This window comes from Danio aesculapii, chromosome 11, assembly GCF_903798145.1.
Source record: "Danio aesculapii chromosome 11, fDanAes4.1, whole genome shotgun sequence".
Classification (NCBI taxonomy): Eukaryota; Metazoa; Chordata; class Actinopteri; order Cypriniformes; family Danionidae; genus Danio; species Danio aesculapii.
Window position 1 is genome coordinate 2,083,095 of NC_079445.1, and position 18,977 is coordinate 2,102,071.

The window sequence follows — 18,977 nt, forward strand, 5'->3', positions numbered from 1 at the left end:
AATAATCACCTGAAAACACTGTCTTTGGCTTCTGAGAGCATTTGGTCAGCAATGCCACTGGAAAAAGGCTGAACTTCTAGATCCTCTTGCTTTTTATAAGGGATTGAATAGACAGAAAGTTACACACGAATGTTGATATTAAATTAACAAGTAGCACTGATTTTAAAGAAAAAACAAAAGCAATGTGTGTGTATATATATATATATATATATATATATATATATATATATATATATATATATATATATATATATATATATATATATATATATATATATATATATATAGTATACACCTAAAGTGATATGTTCTAGAAAAATATTAAATACAAAAAGAGGAAAAATCAAGAGAAGCAAAAAATTTGAAACAATTTTGTTGAAGTTTTGTAGGTTGTAATTTTTTTTTCTCCCCAAGTTGCTGAACATATTCAAATGCTTATAAGATAAACTATTTACCCTGCAAAATGCCATTGTGATCTTGAAGGAAATTGACTTTACAGATTTGTATGAACAACAACCAAGTGGTTATAATATGCGGGGGGAAATGATTTTGAAACAATCACAACAAAACCACATTGTCACTTATAGTTTAACAGTTAGTAGCTCATGTAATGAATTTCTGTCATGTTTTACATTGCTGTAGGTGTACAGAAGTATTCAAATACATTTTGGGGCCACTGGATGACTAATTGTAGCTGTTAGACTAAAAGTTATTACAAAAATTAATTAAAGTCTAAAGTAATTGTAATAATAGTGTTGAGAAGCGGATAGGTAGATGTTGATCCTGCATAAGCTGTTGGAAAACAATATTAATTTGAGAACACAGTTCAATTTGTAAAGGAAACAATACTGTTGCTTTGTGGCCACACAATCATATTTTGGTATATTAAAAAAATGTATAAGTGTGATAAGCTTATTATTACAATTTCAGGATTTTCACAAACAAACAGATGGAATTTTGTGTCCAAAACAGTTGCACGGATGCAAAAATGACCACTGAGTCAACAGAATTTCTGCTAAATAAATTGTTAATTATATAATAATAAGAATATAAATAATATTATAATATTATTATATATTATTACAATAATAATAATAATAATAATATATTGTTAATGTTAACAATATTTCATTTTTGTGCTGCTTATTTCAAGAAGCAGTGATCCAAATATTCACACAAATATTCTTGGTTTTTTAATCCTACATGTCTAAGGAAACTAAATCACAAACGTTTTGGTTCAACGCCTTTCTCTGTGTCAATCAGTTTACTTCCTTCTCTCTCTTTTTAAGTCGTCAGTCACATTTACTTCATGAATTATTCAATTTTCAATCAGTCATATTACTTCCATATACATATTAGGCATTATTGATCGTGATATATTTTTGTGGTGCTTACCATCACGTCATCCTCATTGTCCTTTGGGTTTTTCTCTGTTGATTCATTATGTTGTTCACTGTCTAGTGCACTTAACGACAGCTCAGATGAAAACTCTTGTAGTGGCTTTTCATCAACGGATGGAAGGCTATCGATGTAAGCTGTAGAAAAATAAGATGATTTAATATAAAATCAGGACAAGCTCACTTTGACCAGAATAATAGAGCAGGTAAAATAAGTATTTAACATATTCTGATTTTTCTGGGTAAATATTTCTTCTAAAAACATAAAATTGACCATGATTTTGGTAAAAATCCAAACATGTAAATAAACAAAAAAATCAGGATACTGAGTTTTGTGTTATAACAATGAAATGTCACAAGGAGAGAGTACTGAATTACTGAAATGTATTAAATACTTTGTATAAAAGGCTTTTTTTTTGGTAACGACAGCTTTAAAATGCCTCTTGTATGGAGAATTTTTCCCCCAGACTTCAAAAGTCTAAAAATCTTGACGTTTCTGTGGTTCAAATCTATAACTCTGATCTTTAGCTCTTATTTTCTATTGGATTCGGTTCAGGTGATTGGCTAGGCCATTCTAGCTGCTTAATTTTCTTTTCTGAAAGTATTTGAGAGTTTCCTTTGCTGTGTTTGGATCATTGTCTTGCTGAAATGTCCACCTTTGTCTTCATCATCTGCTAATGTAGCTTTTGTAACTGAAGCAGCTGATATTAATCTACATTGACGAGGGGCTGAATAATACTGAGAGATTTCAGCTGCTGTCTGGGCTTTCCATGCCTTTTTATACCTTCCTTTCTTCATGTGTTCAATACTTTTCATGTTATTGCACATAAGTTAATTACTAAACTAGTTTTGTTTTCTTTGGACACTACCTGACAAAACTCTTGTCATGGATCTCAGTTGTAAGAGCAACAAATAATAACTTGACTTTTAGTTGATCATTTGGAAAAGTGGCAGAAGGTCGACTTTTTAGATGAATCATCTGTTGATCTGCATCCCAATCATCACAAATACTGCAGAAGACCTACTGGAACCCGCATGGACTTAAGATTCTCAATGAAATAAGTCAAGTTTGGTGAAAGAAAGATCATGGTTTGGGGTTACATTCAGTATGGTGGCGTGCGAGAGATCTGCAGAGTGGATGGCAACATCAACAGCCTGAGATATCAAGATATTAGTGCTGCCCATTACATTACAAACCACAGTAGAGGGCAAATTCTCCAGCAGGATAGCGCTCCTTCTCATACTTCAGCCTCCACATCAAAGCTCCTGAAAGCAAAGAAGGTCAAGGTGCTCCAGGATTGGCCAGCCCAGTCACCAGAGATAAACATTATTGAGCATGTCTGGGTAAGATGAAGGAGGAGGCGTTGAAGATGAATCCAAAGTCTTGATGAACTCTGGGAGTCCTGCAAGAAGGCTTTCTTTGCCATTCCAGATGACTTTATTAATCAGTGATTTGAGTCATTGCAGAGATGTATGGATGCAGTCCTCCAAGCTCATGATGGAGTCAGACACAATATTCATTCTGTTTCCACTGCAGCATGACCACATATTCTATACTGGACATTATTGAAGGTTCAGTGAGCAGACTTTAGTCTAAGCAGAGTCAGACCTTACTGTCCTCATTAAATCATTAAGAAATCAAGGCATGATCATATTTTATTTTGCTAAAATAAGCGTAATCTACAGGCCTTTGCCTTTCATATAAGCCAGTTCTGATACCAAATGTTTGTTGTTTCTAAAACCTGGATAGGCCTTTAGAAATATGTTTTCTGAGGAAAATGCTGACGTGTTCTTTGCTTATTTTACCCGCTGTATTCAAGTAGGATTTTGGGAACTGACATATAGGCGTAGCCGCTGCCTCTGCCCATTTAGCATCTGTCTCTGTGTCCAGCCTCAGCTCCAGCACATGGATGTGATCTAATAGCTCCTGTTTGTGAATGAAAACACTACCAGTCACAACCTGCCATCAGAACTAATGATACGAGTCAGAAATATTCACGCATTCAGAAAGACTGACCTGTTTCTCCAGCTGATGCTGCTCTTGCTCCTTCTGCAGGGCTCTCAGACTGGCTCTCAGTTCCTGTGCACACGACGGAGTTAGGTAAATTCACCCTCAAGTCTCAATTTTTCTTAATCAATTTAAATATACAACAGGAATCGCACACATTATTTATGAAGGTTGGAAAAAATACTAGTGTAAACATATAGGTGTGCATTTTTAGTGGTGTTTCATATCTATTTTGGTCAGCTTATTTACACGTGTGTTTTTTTTAGAGCAACTCTTGCCTCATACTCCTAGAGCAGAAACCTGACCCACATATGTGGACAGACAGCTCTGACTGAGGTGAAAGTGTAATTATAGGCCATGCGGGTGTGGTGGAATATTTACCCGGTTACAGTCCTTCTCGATGCCCAGCTCCACCTCCAGCTTCTCTCGCTCGCTTCTCTCCTCCTGGAGCCACTCTTCCTTCTTCTGGAGCTCACGGCTCAGTTTCTGGACACGATCCTTATCCAGCTTTAAAGCCACCATGAAATAAAAATGTCGATTTTTTTTTTCTTAGCAATCAATTATTTATCTATGAACATCATTATTTTGATTTATGACCCCCTCAAAATCTTTAAACTGCACCTATGGTAAAAAATCTACTTTTCAAGCTGTTTGGACAGACATATGTGCATGTATGGTGTATAGACCGTCATATTGGGGTGATATAAACACACCCAGTGCTTTTTTTTCTATTTAACAACATAAAAACGATGGACCTATTGGAGCTGTTTTCAAACCGACCGCAACTTTACGTAGGAGAGCGGTCCCCCCGCCCACCAATATTGATTGACAGGCGCGTCATCATATCCTCAGTTTTCTGATTCACGTCCGCCATTTTCAGCGTGAGTCGAAGCGATATCACTAAAGGAACACGCTAGCTCTATTTTTAGATGCAAGGCTCATTGGGCTCAACACAAGATCAATATTCTCCACATTATCGCTCTAATCGGAATTATTGGTTGTATCTTTAGGTAGGTTTGCAAACATGTGTACTTCTAATTGAGTCTACCTTATACTTCAGCTGTTTGCATTTCTCGCGATCCCAGAAGCTCCCTGTGATCTTAACTAGCATGCGTTTTAGAATTCTAAACATCGGTTTCTATCAGGGTACACTCAAGCCGACGGCTGGGCGCCGCGAACCGCTGCAGAAACCTATGTTTAGAATTCAAAAATGCGTGGCGCGACGATTCGGGACACTTCATGTTTCTGCCGCGCTACAGAGAGTGTCTGGTGTGCCGTGTCGCGGCTTCGAGCGGCGCATCCGGTGCCTCAGTCAGAGTTAATTCAGTGTGCGTGGTTATTAGTTTCTGTGTACAAGCTCGGCACTTGAAACTAGCACACAGTTGGCTGTAAAACTGTACAAAGACACAAATGATTTTGTACTCTCTGCTTAGTCTGTGTCCGAGTCGTACATGTAAGACTGATTGTGGATCCTCTCACTCCTGCTCCTCTCAGTCTGCATCTGTTGCAAACACAGAGCAGGTGAACTCATGGCTCCGCCCCCTTGTTACGTTGGGCGGGAAGCCGAAACTAATCTACATGTGAAGCAACACACCCCTAAATCAGCGAGCTGTGGACACGCCCCCAACATGACACTTTTTAACACATTATAATAAAACAATCTGAATTGTGTTTTAAACTGAACCTGAACTGGCACACTCAGAAGAACCAGAATATTAATATTAAATCAGAAAAAAGAGGTCAACTAGGTGCCCTTTAATGAAAATTCCACATTATTGGCTGCTGAGCATATAATGTTCTAATATTGAATTCACACATACTTCAGCTTTTTTAACATTCTTTAAAAGCTTTTTTCGGTTTTAAAGATATGTTAAAGGGGAAATTTTATGGAATATTTGGAGATTTTGTGCATAATTACATTAATAACCTGTATAATTACAGTATTAATCTTTTTATCGTAAAAGTTTTTTTATTTCTTTTTTTTCACAGTTTAAATACAAATTATCAATAGTAATAAACTGTAATTTAGTGACTTTTGACCATAAAGTATATTCTGTATTTTTACAGTTTCTGCTTGTAATTCTGTGAAATTATTATTTTCTGTAATTTAATTTAATCTCTGGAAGACCTGCTGCCTGTTATTTTACAGATTTTTTTAGTGCACATTGGTCAACCTATGGTTTTGTTTATTAGTGCTATATAAATAAAATTGACATTAGCTATGTATCCATCCACCTATTTTTATGCGCATTTTGCATATGTAAAATTTTTTTGCACAGGTCTATCTAAAGCAGGGATGGGCAAACTCGATCCTGGAGGGCCGGTGTCCCTGCATAGTTTTGCACCAACCCTAATCAAACACACCTGCTTGTAGCTTTCTAGTGATCATGAAGACACTAATTAGGGTGTTCAGGTGCGTTTGATTAGTGTTGGAGCAAAACTCTGCAGGGACACCGGCCCTCGAGGATTGAGTTTGCCCATGCCTGATCTAAAGGGTTGATGCTGCCAACTGATGATCAACAGTAGAAATGACACATTACTTCTTCCCAACAGAAAACCAGCAACAACCAAGAATGCATGATTATATGCTGTCATGGCCTTGCAATCAATTTATGTCGTCATAATTGACGTCAAAAACAATCACGAACATAACGAAAGGGCAGCCAATATGAACAGTACAGAAGGGTTAAAGTCCTTACAGAGATCCAGTCATACATTTATAGTGCTCTTGTGCTTGAAATGATAAAAGTAGTAGAAATGTGTCAATGGCAGTGAGAGAGAGGGCGGATTTACCTCTGCACTCTGTCTGAGAGTCTCTCTGTCCTGGGCCCAGGTGGACTGTCCCTCCCGCAGTGCCAGATTGGCCTGGGACAGCTGTAAGCTCATCTGCGCAGACTGCAGCCGGACCTGATGCAGCTCTGCATGGCTGTGACTCTGTAAGGATCCCAGTTCACTCAGGTCTCTGCGCAGGGCTTCGGTGCTGCGCTCGCTGGCCTCCAAACGCTCCTGCAGCGTCCGCAGATCAGCGTGCATCTGCTCATTCTCCAGCTACACAACACATGTTAAAGTACACATGAAATAAAAACTGACCATTTTGATTTCGTTAGCTCACATTTCTAGTTTTGTGCTGAACAATTCATCTGTGCATGTCATTAAGAAAGACAATGGGTTGTCTTTGTAATCTTCAATTGAAATCTGAAGATGCACTTCCTGTTTGTGTTCAGTTGAATTCTCAGATTATGTCTGTCTGAGGGTTGTGGGAGTGGCTAACATGCTTAACCACGCCCCTCCAGCTGTCAGTTTTGATAACAAACAGAAATGGTGAGGAGGAGGAGTCTGTAAGCTTGTAATAACTCTCCCCAAACCCTTTTCGCCATCTTTTGAATGAAACGCCATACTTTACTACATCCAATCAGCTCACAATAGAGAAAAACAAGCCACGCCCACTGTTTTCAGTCACAGCTTCCGGTCCATGCAGACTTTTAATGTTTACACACCTATCAGGATATTTAGCATCAGACCTATAGACCCTTTTCACATCCCTGTGTTTCTCAGCAGCAGAAGTCATCATAGTTGGGTAGACTTGGAGCGCAGTGAAAATAAGAGAGTGCAACACTTTTTTTTTTTTTACAATTGAGCAATTCCATACAAATCTCAACTTTCCCATAATAAAGAAAATCACCAAAATAACGAAACCTTTTCTACGTTGTTTGCTTAGGCTTGCATTTTACAGTCCTGTAAAAATACTCAAAAATATCTCTGTCAGTGTTTTCAAACTATTATATCTGATTTACCAAAGTCACACAAGTGCCAATTTCATATCTGTCACATCTATAACAGAGAGGCGTCACGTCCATAACCAAGCATTTTCCTCATAAGTGCAAAAATGTCAGATAAAATAAAAACAACCATGTTTGTTCTCTAGTGCAGTGTTTCCCAACCCTGTTCCTGAAGGCACACCAACAGTACACATTTTCAACCTCTCCCTAATCAAACACACCTGAATCAACTTATCATAACATCAGAAGAAACTCCAACACCTGACGTTAATGGGTCAGAAAAGGGAGACATGCAAAATATGTACTGTTGGTGTGCCTCCAGGAACAGGGTTGGGAAACACTGCTCTAGTGAGCAACACTTATCCTTTTGATTAGCATTATTTCGTTTGGGTTGTTCAGTTTAATTCACAGAATTTCTACAAAGCATGAAATAATGACATCTTTTTAGAGCTGTTTTACATAAAAATTTAATTCAATTTAATTTAAATCATTGAAGAAGACTGCATTTGATAGGATAAAATCCTAATTTGACTAACCTGCAAATCTCTCCTCTCCGTTTCTTCATCTCGCCGTTGTTTGGTCATCTTTTTAACTCTTTCCTTCATTCTGCACAGGAAAAATTGCATGTTTTTATTTGTCTTTATTTAGTTTGACTTTAATTTAGCTTATTTCACAAAATAAATTAAAAACAATGAAACTTTTCTGTCATTCAATTCCAATCAGAGTTATATTAAATTTGATCTTGGGCTTCCAGTTATACAGCGGCAACAAAAAAGTTTGACCCCATAGAGAAATCTGATATATGGCCATATATAAACAAATATAGAAAGTTATAGCCATTATATTCCAACATGTACATAATTGTAATTCCAATAGATGAAAAAAAGTACATGTAAATATGAAAAGTATATAAAACAAAATACCTTTTAAAAAATATGTTGCATATATAACAATTCATATTTGTGAAATCTAAACATGAACTTCCAATATATATATATATTTATATATATATATATATATATATATATATATATATATATATATATATATATATATATATATATATATATATATATATATAGATACACACCTGCATATAATTGAGAAAATGTTTATGTATATTTATTCCTTCATTTTGTTTTTGGCTTAGTTCCTTTATTAATCTGGGGTCGCCACAGCGGAATGAACCGCCAACTTATCGAGCATATGTTTTACACAGCAGATGCTTTTCCAGCTGCAACCCATCACTGGGAAACATCAATAAACACTCATTCACACACATACACTATGGACAATTTAGTTTACCCCAATTATATGCTGCATGTTTTTGGACTTGTGGGGGAAACCGGAGCACCCGGAGGAAGCCCACGTGAACATGGGGAGAACATGCAAACCACACTGAAATGGCAACTGACCCAGCGGGGGCTCGAACCAGCGACCTTCTTGCTGTGAGGTGATTGTGCTACCTTCCGCGGCACTGTGCTGCCCCCGTTTATGTATATTTAGATATTAAATATATAAGATCAATTTATATATAAAGTTAAATATCTGTAACAATATAGATTTGTGTAGCTTGGTTTCTACATATGTGTGTGTATATCACATATACATAATAAATATAATACACATAAATTATGTCAAAACAAACTGTTATTTCATATGTGATTAATCACGATTAATATTTGCCCAGCACTAATATATATTTAGCATATATTGCCATTTGTCAGATTTCTATATGGGTCAAGATCATTTCTTATTTGAATCTGACTAGATTAGACTGAAAAAAGAAAGTCATACACACCTAGGATACCATCAGTGTGAGTAAATCATTGGAGTTTTTTATTTTTTAAGTGAACTAACCCTTTAATGAGTTTTACAGAAATGGCCAGCCCATAAATAAAGCCTAATATGCTGCTGTGGAGATGAGCGTGTGTTCACATCACCTGTCCAGCTCAGCCTCTATGCCCTGTTTTTGTTGAGTCAGAGTTGCAGAATCCTGTTCCAGTTCTCTGATCCGCTGCTGGTTTTCTGCTCTCTCAGCTAATAGTGCATTAAATTCAGCAGACATGTTTTCACTGCTGCTCTGCACTTCCTGATGGGGAATATGATTTTAGGGTTTCATATATTAAGTTGAAGTCAGAATTATTATACCTCCTATATTTTTCCCCAGAGAGAAGGAGAGAAGATATTTTAACACATTTCTAAACATGATAGTTTTAATAGCTGATTTCTTTTGTCTTTGTCATGATAACAGTAAATAATATTTGACTAGATATTTTTTAAGATACTAGTGTTCAGCTTAAAGTGACATTTAAAAGCTTAACTAGGTTAATTAGGTTAAAGTTAGGGTAATTAGGCAAGTCATTCACTCAAAAACATATTTTCTTTGCTGCTTGTACAAACTACTTATTTAAAATGAGCTGAAACAACACAATTCTTGAGATTTCATTGGGACAACTTCATTTTTTTTAAGTTCAATTAACATAAAGTTGTTAAAATGTTAAGTATTAATTTGTTAAATGTTCTGTAGACAGTCCAAAACAAATTTTGCTTAAGGGGCTCATAATATTGATCTTAAAATATTTTAGAAAAAATGAAAACTGCTTTTATTCTAGCCAAAATAAAACATATAAGACTTTCTCCAGAAGAAAAAATATTGTAGGAAATACTGTGAAGAATTCCTGAATCTGAATCATTTGGGAAACATTTGAAGAAAAAAAAAATCACCGTAGGGTTAATCATTTTGACTTCTTCTCTATATATGGATGCTGTTCCTATTTTTGTTGCAGATTTGCTCTAGTCCACAAACTGTACCTTGTGCTTTTGCTCCAGTTCCTCCATGTTTTCAGTGCTGTGCCTCAGGTTGCATTTCAGCTCCTCAATCTGACTCCTCATATCGCTTCGTAATATTTCAAACTCTTCTCTGTCTGTCTTCCACCTCTGCCGCTCGTTTTCCACATCTCCGTTCACAGCCTCAAACTTCTTATGCAGCTCATGCAACTCACGCTGACATCCTTCCAGCAGATTCTGAAGAAACATTACAAAAAAAGGAGAGATTGAGTAAAGTGAAATATTACAGTATGACAGATCCAGTGACCCAAATCTGACACTAAATCAGACCAGTTTTTGAAGTCTAAGACTCGTGTAATAGTTACATCTATGCTTTACTACTGAAAGATTTAGCTACTTTTCTTTTAATAAATGACTTTTTTCATGTGCACGCATTCAAAACTACATTATTTATTCAGTTTATTAACAGTACACATGACTGTTAATACAACAATAAATGCACCCATTGACTTCCATAATAATTTTTTTCTTATTAAAGTCAATGGGTGCCAGCAACCAACATTCTTCAAAATATCTTTTTTTGTTGTTGTTGTTGTTTTCAAGAAATTTGGTCACACTTTATGTAAATGTACAACCCCAAAAAAGAAAAAAAATAGAAATAAAAAATAAAGTAGTGGTTTCTAAATTTACTTTGACTTGTATTTCATTGAAGACAAAACATACATTATTTAATGTGTTCCTCGTTATTTTTATTTTTTATTAATTTTTTTCGAAATAAACACATATTGCAATTTTGGTTCTTGCAACACATTTCAAAAAAAGTTGTAGCAGTAAAGCATTTAGCACTTTGTAATGTGTTCATGTCTTTTCACAACACTTTAAAGATATTTAGGGACTGCAGACACCAAGTGATGAAGTGTTTCAGGTGTCATTTTGTCTCATTCTTCCTGCAAACAAGTCCTAAGGTGAGCAACAGTCTTTGTTTTCGCATTTTCCTCTTCAAAATGAGCCACACATTCTCTATTGGAGACAGGTCGGGACTGCAGGCAGGCCAGTCAAGCACCTGTATCCTCTTACTCTGCAGCATGACTCTGTAATGTGTGCAGAATGTGGTTTTGTATTGTCTTGTTGAAATAAGCATGGGCGCCTTGTTATGACTTAGGGTTGTACAATTCACGCCATTAACAAGCCTTTAACACACGTTCAACTAAGACTTTTAGCTCAATGAACTACTATTTAGCTGCTTATTAATAGTTAGAAAGGGGGCACGCTGTAAAAAAGTTGACTCTCAAACTTAAAATTGTAAGGCAACTTGCTGCAGAGTCAACTTTTTTTGTACCAGTGTCGTTGGGTTTAGGTATTGGGTAGGATTAAAAATGTAGGGCTTACTCTCACTAGTCCTAGTAGTAAATAGTAGTAGCTAGTAGTAAATGGTTGGAATTGTTACCAGAAATTTATAAAGGTCTAAAAACACATGAGGGAGAATAAATAATGATTTTCTCTGTTGTGTGAACTATCCCTCTAAAGTCTTTGGTGTGTAAATACGAGCAGGGCTGATTGAAAAGCTGTAGTATTAGTCGAATCTTCTCTCTCATATGTTGATATACCTGCAGGATCAGAGCTTTCGGGACCACCAGCAGCAGGTCATCTCCGTCCTCTTCACCCTCTCCACTTTTCTCCAGTGTAACCAGTTCATCCAGAGGTCTCGGAGCGGCGAAAGTGAATTGAGAGCTGACGGCACAAACGTCGCCTCGTTCATCCACATACACGAACTGATACTCCTCCGCACCCGGAATTGGCAGGTAAGATGCTGAAAGATTGCAGGAATAATGATCATAAATATCAAAAACAAGACATGCATAAACAGCCTGGTTGAGACATCAGGCATTTGCAATGGTGTTGCAATAGTATCAGATAGCTGATCATGAGTGTTCTTGTTCTACCAAGAACTGCAGTTGTTTTTGCACTTGATGTTTGACAGCATCTGACCTGCAAATGGGTCAAATTATACACAAAGATTTGGGAGCAGTATTTATTTTGTTGCTTGAAAGTTTTAAAAATAATACTATTCTGCTTAGCAAGGCTGCATCTAGTTAATCTAAAATAAACAGTTAAATAGTGAATTATTATTACAATTTTAAATACATTTTTTTTATTGAATGTAGCCTCCAATTTAATATATTCCTGAGATTTAAAGCTGAATTTCCAGCATCATTACACTGGCATTCAGAATCACATGATGCTTTAGGAATCATACTATTATGATGATTTGCTATCCTATTATGATCATTATTGGTGCAAAACCATTAATAACTTCTTCATAGTATTGTGGAAACTGTGATATATTTGACTTTTTTTAGGATTCTTTGATAAAAAAGAAAGTTCAAAATAAACAGCATTAATATGCATTTTTATTATTTATTAATGTATTTACTTTCTTTTCTTTCTTACTGTATTTACTTGCTATCTACTCTTGAAGAATTTAATGTATCCTTAATGAATGAAAGCAAATACATTTTTATGGTACTTTTGAATCGTTATCAGATTCCACAACAATATGAAGCCATTTTTCAAACTGATGTCATTAAATAAATAAATAAATAAATAAATAATAATATGCATATATGATAATAATAATAATAAATAATAATAATATGCATATATAATTATAATAATAATAATAGTAATATGTGTATATATATATAATAATAATAATAATAATAATAATAATAATATGTGTATATATAATAATAATGTGTATATATAATAATAATAATAATAATGTGTGTATATATATATAATAATAATAATATGTGTATATAATAATAATAATATGTGTATATATAATAATAACAATAATAATATGTGTATATAATAATAATAATATGTGTATATATAATAATAATAATAATAATAATAATATGTATATATATAATAATAATAATAATATGTGTGTATATAATAATAATAATAATAATAATAACAATAATAATATGTGTATATATAATATTAATAATAATAATAATAATATATGTGTATATATAATAATAATAATAATAATATGTGTATATAATAATAATAATAATAATAATAATAATAATAATATATGTGTATATATATATAATAATAATAATAATAATAATATGTGTATATATAATAATAATAATAATATATGTGTATATAATAATAATAATAATAACAATAATAATAATAATAATAATAATAATAATAATAATATGTGTATATATAATAATAATTATAATAATATATGTGTATATATAATAATAATAATAATAATAATAATAATATATGTGTATATAATAATAATAATAATAATAATAATAACAATAATAATAATAATATGTGTATATAATAATAATAATAATAACAATAATATGTGTATATATGATAATAATAATATGTGTATATAATAATAATAATAATAATAATAATAATAATAATAATGTGTATATATAATAATAATTATAATAATCATAATCATAATCATAATTATAATAATAATAATATAAAAGCAATGCTGAAAATTCTGCTTTAAATCAAAGGATTAAATTACATTTGAAGAGTTCACACTTAGATATTGCTTGATACTATTAGCAGGTTTGGCACGCTGTACCGGGGGGGAACCCTGATATAATTGAGCCCGAAGGTTTCCGCCTGGTCATTTAGCATGTAAGGGGGTCCGAGATCAGGTAGTTCTCGAGAGCTCCCCCTGGTAAAGGAGGAAAATGGGGAGATGGGGTGGATGGGGGATTCTTCCAAAATGAAGATAAGGGAAGTAACGTGAAACGGGCTATTTATTGTAGGTTTGGATCAATCTGATTGGTTTATCGATGATTGCGAATGAGAGAACAGCCCTGATCAATCATATCATATGCTCCTCCCAAAATTAGTTTATCAAATTTCACTTAAAAACTACATTCGACAAGAAAAAAGAGAGATTGTATTGCAATCAAATTTCATAGTTTTACAGTATTAACTGTATTTTAGTTACTTAAATACGGCCCTTGAGAGCAGAATAAGCTTATTTTAAATGTAAAATAAACATAAAAAGTCTAACTGATCCCAAACTTTTGATTGGAAAGTGTATATAAACATTTATGAAATATTTTATCATGCATCAACATACGGTGAAAGGCCACACTGCAGTTTGCATCTGCTCCTTTTTGGTAGCCTTCTGGCGCAAGAGCCCAGGCAAAAGTGTAATAATCTTTCACAGTCAGCCATCCCACCTGCGAAACATGACGAGTTATATGACCTGAGTTTGTGTCAGACACTAAGATTAATTCAGTGCAAGGTTTACCTTAAAAAGACCAATCCAGTCCCGACTGCTCCAGCCGTGTTGACTGCTGATAGTGTAACGACAATCCACCCTCGTCTGTGAGAAATAGCTCCCGGCAACATCTCGGAAATGCACAAATCCCTTTTCTTCCATAGCTATAGCTAGAAATCAGATCATACGACTGAGAGAGAAATGTAAATCAAAATAGAGTGAGAAAAACTTGTGAAACTAGTGGTTGTGTAATAGTTTTACCCTCCTATTAACCTAATATCTGACACTGCCACATAAAACATCCAGAATATATATCGTTTTCAGTGATTCAAATGTCAGATTTAATGACATTTCTGCATTTAATAGACAGCAAGCAAAGACCGGTTTGACGTGATTTGTTGCTATTTTCAGACCAGAGCAACCCTAATTTTCCCTTTTTGTGCCACGTTGTTTAAATAGAAAATCCATTTGCACTGTTTTGTGGGCTCATGGGTGTTTCGGTCTAGAAAGGAGGTGTGTTAAGGCGCATTGTTGGCTAAAATACACTGTGCAATTGACCAGCTGAAAGCAGGTCTAAAGTCCAGACCAGAGCGCATTAGTTGTGTGGATGTACAGCAATAGACAAATATCTTTACAAATGAAAAAAATTAAAGGATTAAAATATTAAAAATAATATTATTTTCTACATAAATATAAAAACCTCCATGCCTTCTTCATCTCGAGGGGCTTTTTTCGGTTTATTCATGACAATTTGCATTTGTATAATGTTATTATTATTAGCAGTATTATTTATTATATGCATATTTATATTTGTTTTAATAAAAATAAGTTTAGATGTGTCCACCTGCAGGGTTTTGGAGATGTCTGCATCACCATATGAGGCATAAGAACAGGACGTGTGTTTGGATATAATGGTTATTATTGGTTATTTTACCATTAACCGTGGTATAATGGTTATTATTGTTCAGTTATTCCTTTGCAAAATTAAATATGTAGGCTAATGGATGTCTACAGTGGAGTGAGTTTCCACCGTTTCCTTACTCCACCAAAGTAAAGGAGTAAAATTAAAAGTAAAAGTGAAGTAAAGAGAAAGTAAAGAGGCTTAATGGAGGAGGCTCGCACTGCAGTTGCTCATGCAGATGCTCTGTTTAACTGTTTTCTCGCTAGTGAAGCGTTCAGTTTTTCCACTTACAAAGTTCGCCATTGTAAATAGCAAATGCAACATGGCGTGAGATGACGCAACTGACTCTTAAAGGGTATGAGAGACGAGACTCTGATTGGTTTAATGCGCATCATGCTCAAAACACACCCATAATAACTCATTTCACGAGTTCACACTTGCAATCGTTTAAGAATAAGGCGTATTTGGCATGCTGTCTGGAGAGAGGGCTCTGAGCTCGGGGAAACACCCGACTCAAGTTATTCCCCTTATCAGGAAACAGAGAGGAGTTGGGAATCGAGCAAAGTATCTAGCCTGGTCCCAGAACGCTCTCCCCGGGAATGTAATGCTTAAGAGGTAAAGTGTCGGGGTGGTGGAGGGATGCTAAAGTCGTGAGATGCTGCAGGTACGACAGCTTTTGTATATACAGGGGTTTGGTCAAGAACTGATTGGATAATGGAATAATTGTCAATGACGTATTTGATACTGAAACTTCTGCGCGTGCTCCTCCCGAAATTTGTTTACAAAACATCACTTAGAGAATAAGCACAACCCTGTTAGACCATGCGCCGGGGTTTAGACTTTGCGCATAGATCATTAAAATCAAGCCGTCTGTGTTCTTTTTTATACACACGATTATGCTGTCGAACTGTTGTATAAATGCAATATCTGTATATCGGCACTGGTGTGGGGCACTAAGGCCTGCGGTCTCGAGTCAACGCATGCCTCCCACCAGTGCCGATATATAACCATAATCGCACTGCTATGAGTGTGATATTAAAATTAATCTGTTGTGGTAGTTCTACTGTTGCTATGGTAACACAACAACTATGTAAACAAATGACCCAATACTGTAGTTTTTTAAGGGAATATTATACTACAACACACCACAGCTTACTGTATTAAAATCTTATCTATTACAGTTTATCAAGTCACCATAGTAAATATTACTGTGTAATATGCTGTGAACACTATAATATATACATTATAATAGACCTTACTGTAGTAAGGTTCAAAAAACACAAAGTATTTACTATAAATGACTGTAGTTTTTTTAAATAAATGTGAATTTACAGATGTTACATATAGAATGGGGTCAATCTGAGTTTTATTAACAGGAAAATATGCTATATTAATCTATAACAAATTCTTCCCACCGCAGCCTCACTTTCAAATGGTGGTCATCTATGGGGTATAGTATACCACAATATACCACTGCTTACTGTAGTAAAACTGAAGTATACTGCAGTATTCATTAGTTCACTATAAGTAAAACTACAGTATTATGTGAATACTATAATATATAGCCTACATAATAAAACATGTATGTATTTTTTTGTTTTGTTTACTATTAATTTGCTATGGTATTTTCTCCTATAAGCCTAAATCATGCATTTACACATGTCAAACTGACCCCGTTAGACAATAATGCATCAGTTGTAAATGATCCCTCAACATGTTCATTCTTGGAAACGTGATTCAGCACAATCATGTTTGTGTGCTCAGCTATATTTAGTGTCTTTCCATTAAACTACAAACTACAGCCATGCTTGACACTGCAGGAGGCCGCTATTAGATTTCCATGTGTTGTGAAACTGCATGAGAGTGCATGGGGCAACAGCATTCTTTCTCTCAACGTCTACAAGTCAAATACAAGCTGGAGCCATCATCATTTCTAGATCTTAAGTGTTAGCATCTTTATAATTAGCATACGATGTATGAATTTTATGTAATTATGTGTGAGAAGTCTAGCTTTTGGATATTAAGACATTTCTGAATGTAATATTGTTAATAACTCATTTCTAATAACTGATTCATTTTCTCTTTGCCATGATGACAGCACATAATATTTGACTAGATATTTTTCAAGATACTAATATTCAGCTTAAAGTCACATTTAAAGGCTTAACTATGTTAATTAGGGTAAAGTTAGGGTAATTAGGCAAGTCATTGTATAACAGTGGTTTGTTCTGAGACAATCCAAAACAAATATAGCTAAAGGGGCTATAAAGGGGCTAATAATATTGACCTTAAAAAGCTTTAAAAAAATTAAACACTGCTTTTATTCTAGCCGAAATAAATCTAATAAGACTTTCTCCAGAAGAAAAAATATTATAGGAAATACTGTGAAAAAATCTGTTAAATATCATTTGGAAAATATTTCAAAAAGAAAAATATACATGCATTTACATATAATGTAACATATATAATGACTTGATCATGGCAACAGCAAATAATAATAATTCACTGAGACCTTTTCAATAATTCAAATGTCAGATTTAATGACATTCCTGTATTTAATAGACAGCTTCCTCCATGTGATTTACAGTGCAATCCATTTTATCATTAATTATAAATTAAACCCCTGACCTTGTGTTTGGATGCTTAACCGCATGACTTCCAAACCCAAACAGCAAAAATAAAACATTCAAAATGACTTGATTTAGGTTACATCTTCGCTTAAATGTGTCACTGCACAGCGTGCTTTTAAAGCCGAAGTAAATTTTACTCTTACCTTAACACAAAATGAGGCTGATGGCAGATTCAGATCACCTGAGATGTTGTGCATGTGCTTATGATCCTGATGAGACTTAAGATGAGTGTGTGAGTTTAACAATAACAAAAGCACATGTCAATGTACCGCCCCCTCTGGTGCACTCTGGGTAATGAAGTCTTAAATAAGCAAGATCCCAATACTCTCATCAACATCAGAAATCAGGCTTGTTTATATTGATAATGCATTTATACAGACATGTAACACCACTGTATATTTAAACACAAACTATATACGCTCTCAGAAATAGAAGTACAAAAGCTGTCACTGGGGTGGGATCCTTTTAAAATGTATTTTTGTTGTACTTTGTGGGTAACAATATATAAAGGTGACCTATTATGCCCCTTTTTACAAGATGTAAAATAAGTCTCTGATGTCCCTAGAGTGTGTATGCGGGGTATCAGCACAAAATACCACACTAATAATGTTTTATAACTCTCTGAATCTGACCCTTTTAGGCTTTGATGCTAATTGGGGTGTTTTGGTGACTGTCGCTTTAAATTCAAATGAGATTGTGCTCTTTTCAGAAGAGGGCGGAGCTACAGATGTCTATGTCTCAGCATAGTGGCAGATTCAAAAATATGACTAACGTCTTATGCTAATGAAGGATGGGTGGGCGGGGCCTCCGATGACACGTACAAAGGGAGAATGTCAATCAAATAGTTTCTGCAGTTTTTATCAAGTCCGATTATAAACAATAGAATATGTTGCATTATGGGAAATGAAGTCCAAGCAAGCTCACGATGCTGTCGTTGACATCCGAAAGCAGACTTGTTTATTTTGATTTTCAATTGAAATCTTGTTTTCATTATATGAGCAGGTTTGTTGTGACGATGCTGGAATTCAGTACCAATCGATACAAAAATTTTAAAAACGTTCATTTCCTGTTAACATTTGAGTCATGTTGAGCGCGTTCTTAAACAGCGCTGATTTGTCATTGGGTTCACATGCTCAACAGAAATGACTGTGACTGGACGTGAAGGTCATCAGTTCACCAAA

General features: G+C 34.7%; 1 protein-coding gene across 4 annotated transcripts in view; it reads right to left on the bottom strand.

Annotated features, from left to right (window-relative positions):
• The window catches only part of calcoco1b (calcium binding and coiled-coil domain 1b), an 85,575-nt gene extending 67,562 nt beyond the window's left edge, over nt 1-18,013 (bottom strand). For 2 of the 4 annotated variants that reach the window (XM_056468246.1, XM_056468248.1), the window contains exons 1-13: nt 17,940-18,013; nt 14,296-14,435; nt 14,122-14,224; nt 11,582-11,784; nt 9,999-10,211; nt 9,128-9,276; nt 7,721-7,790; nt 6,199-6,453; nt 3,787-3,912; nt 3,415-3,477; nt 3,237-3,324; nt 1,396-1,535; nt 10-89 (exon numbers count right to left, since the gene is read on the bottom strand). In XM_056468246.1, the coding sequence (XP_056324221.1) occupies nt 10-89; nt 1,396-1,535; nt 3,237-3,324; nt 3,415-3,477; nt 3,787-3,912; nt 6,199-6,453; nt 7,721-7,790; nt 9,128-9,276; nt 9,999-10,211; nt 11,582-11,784; nt 14,122-14,224; nt 14,296-14,427 (1,622 nt within the window). In that variant the 5' untranslated portion in view covers nt 14,428-14,435; nt 17,940-18,013. Of the gene's footprint in view, nt 1-9; nt 90-1,395; nt 1,536-3,236; nt 3,325-3,414; nt 3,478-3,786; nt 3,913-6,198; nt 6,454-7,720; nt 7,791-9,127; nt 9,277-9,998; nt 10,212-11,581; nt 11,785-14,121; nt 14,225-14,295; nt 14,456-17,939 lie in introns of all 4 variants that reach the window. The other 2 variants (XM_056468247.1, XM_056468249.1) reach the window with 2 other exon arrangements.
• Nucleotides 18,014-18,977: the final 964 nt, after the last annotated feature.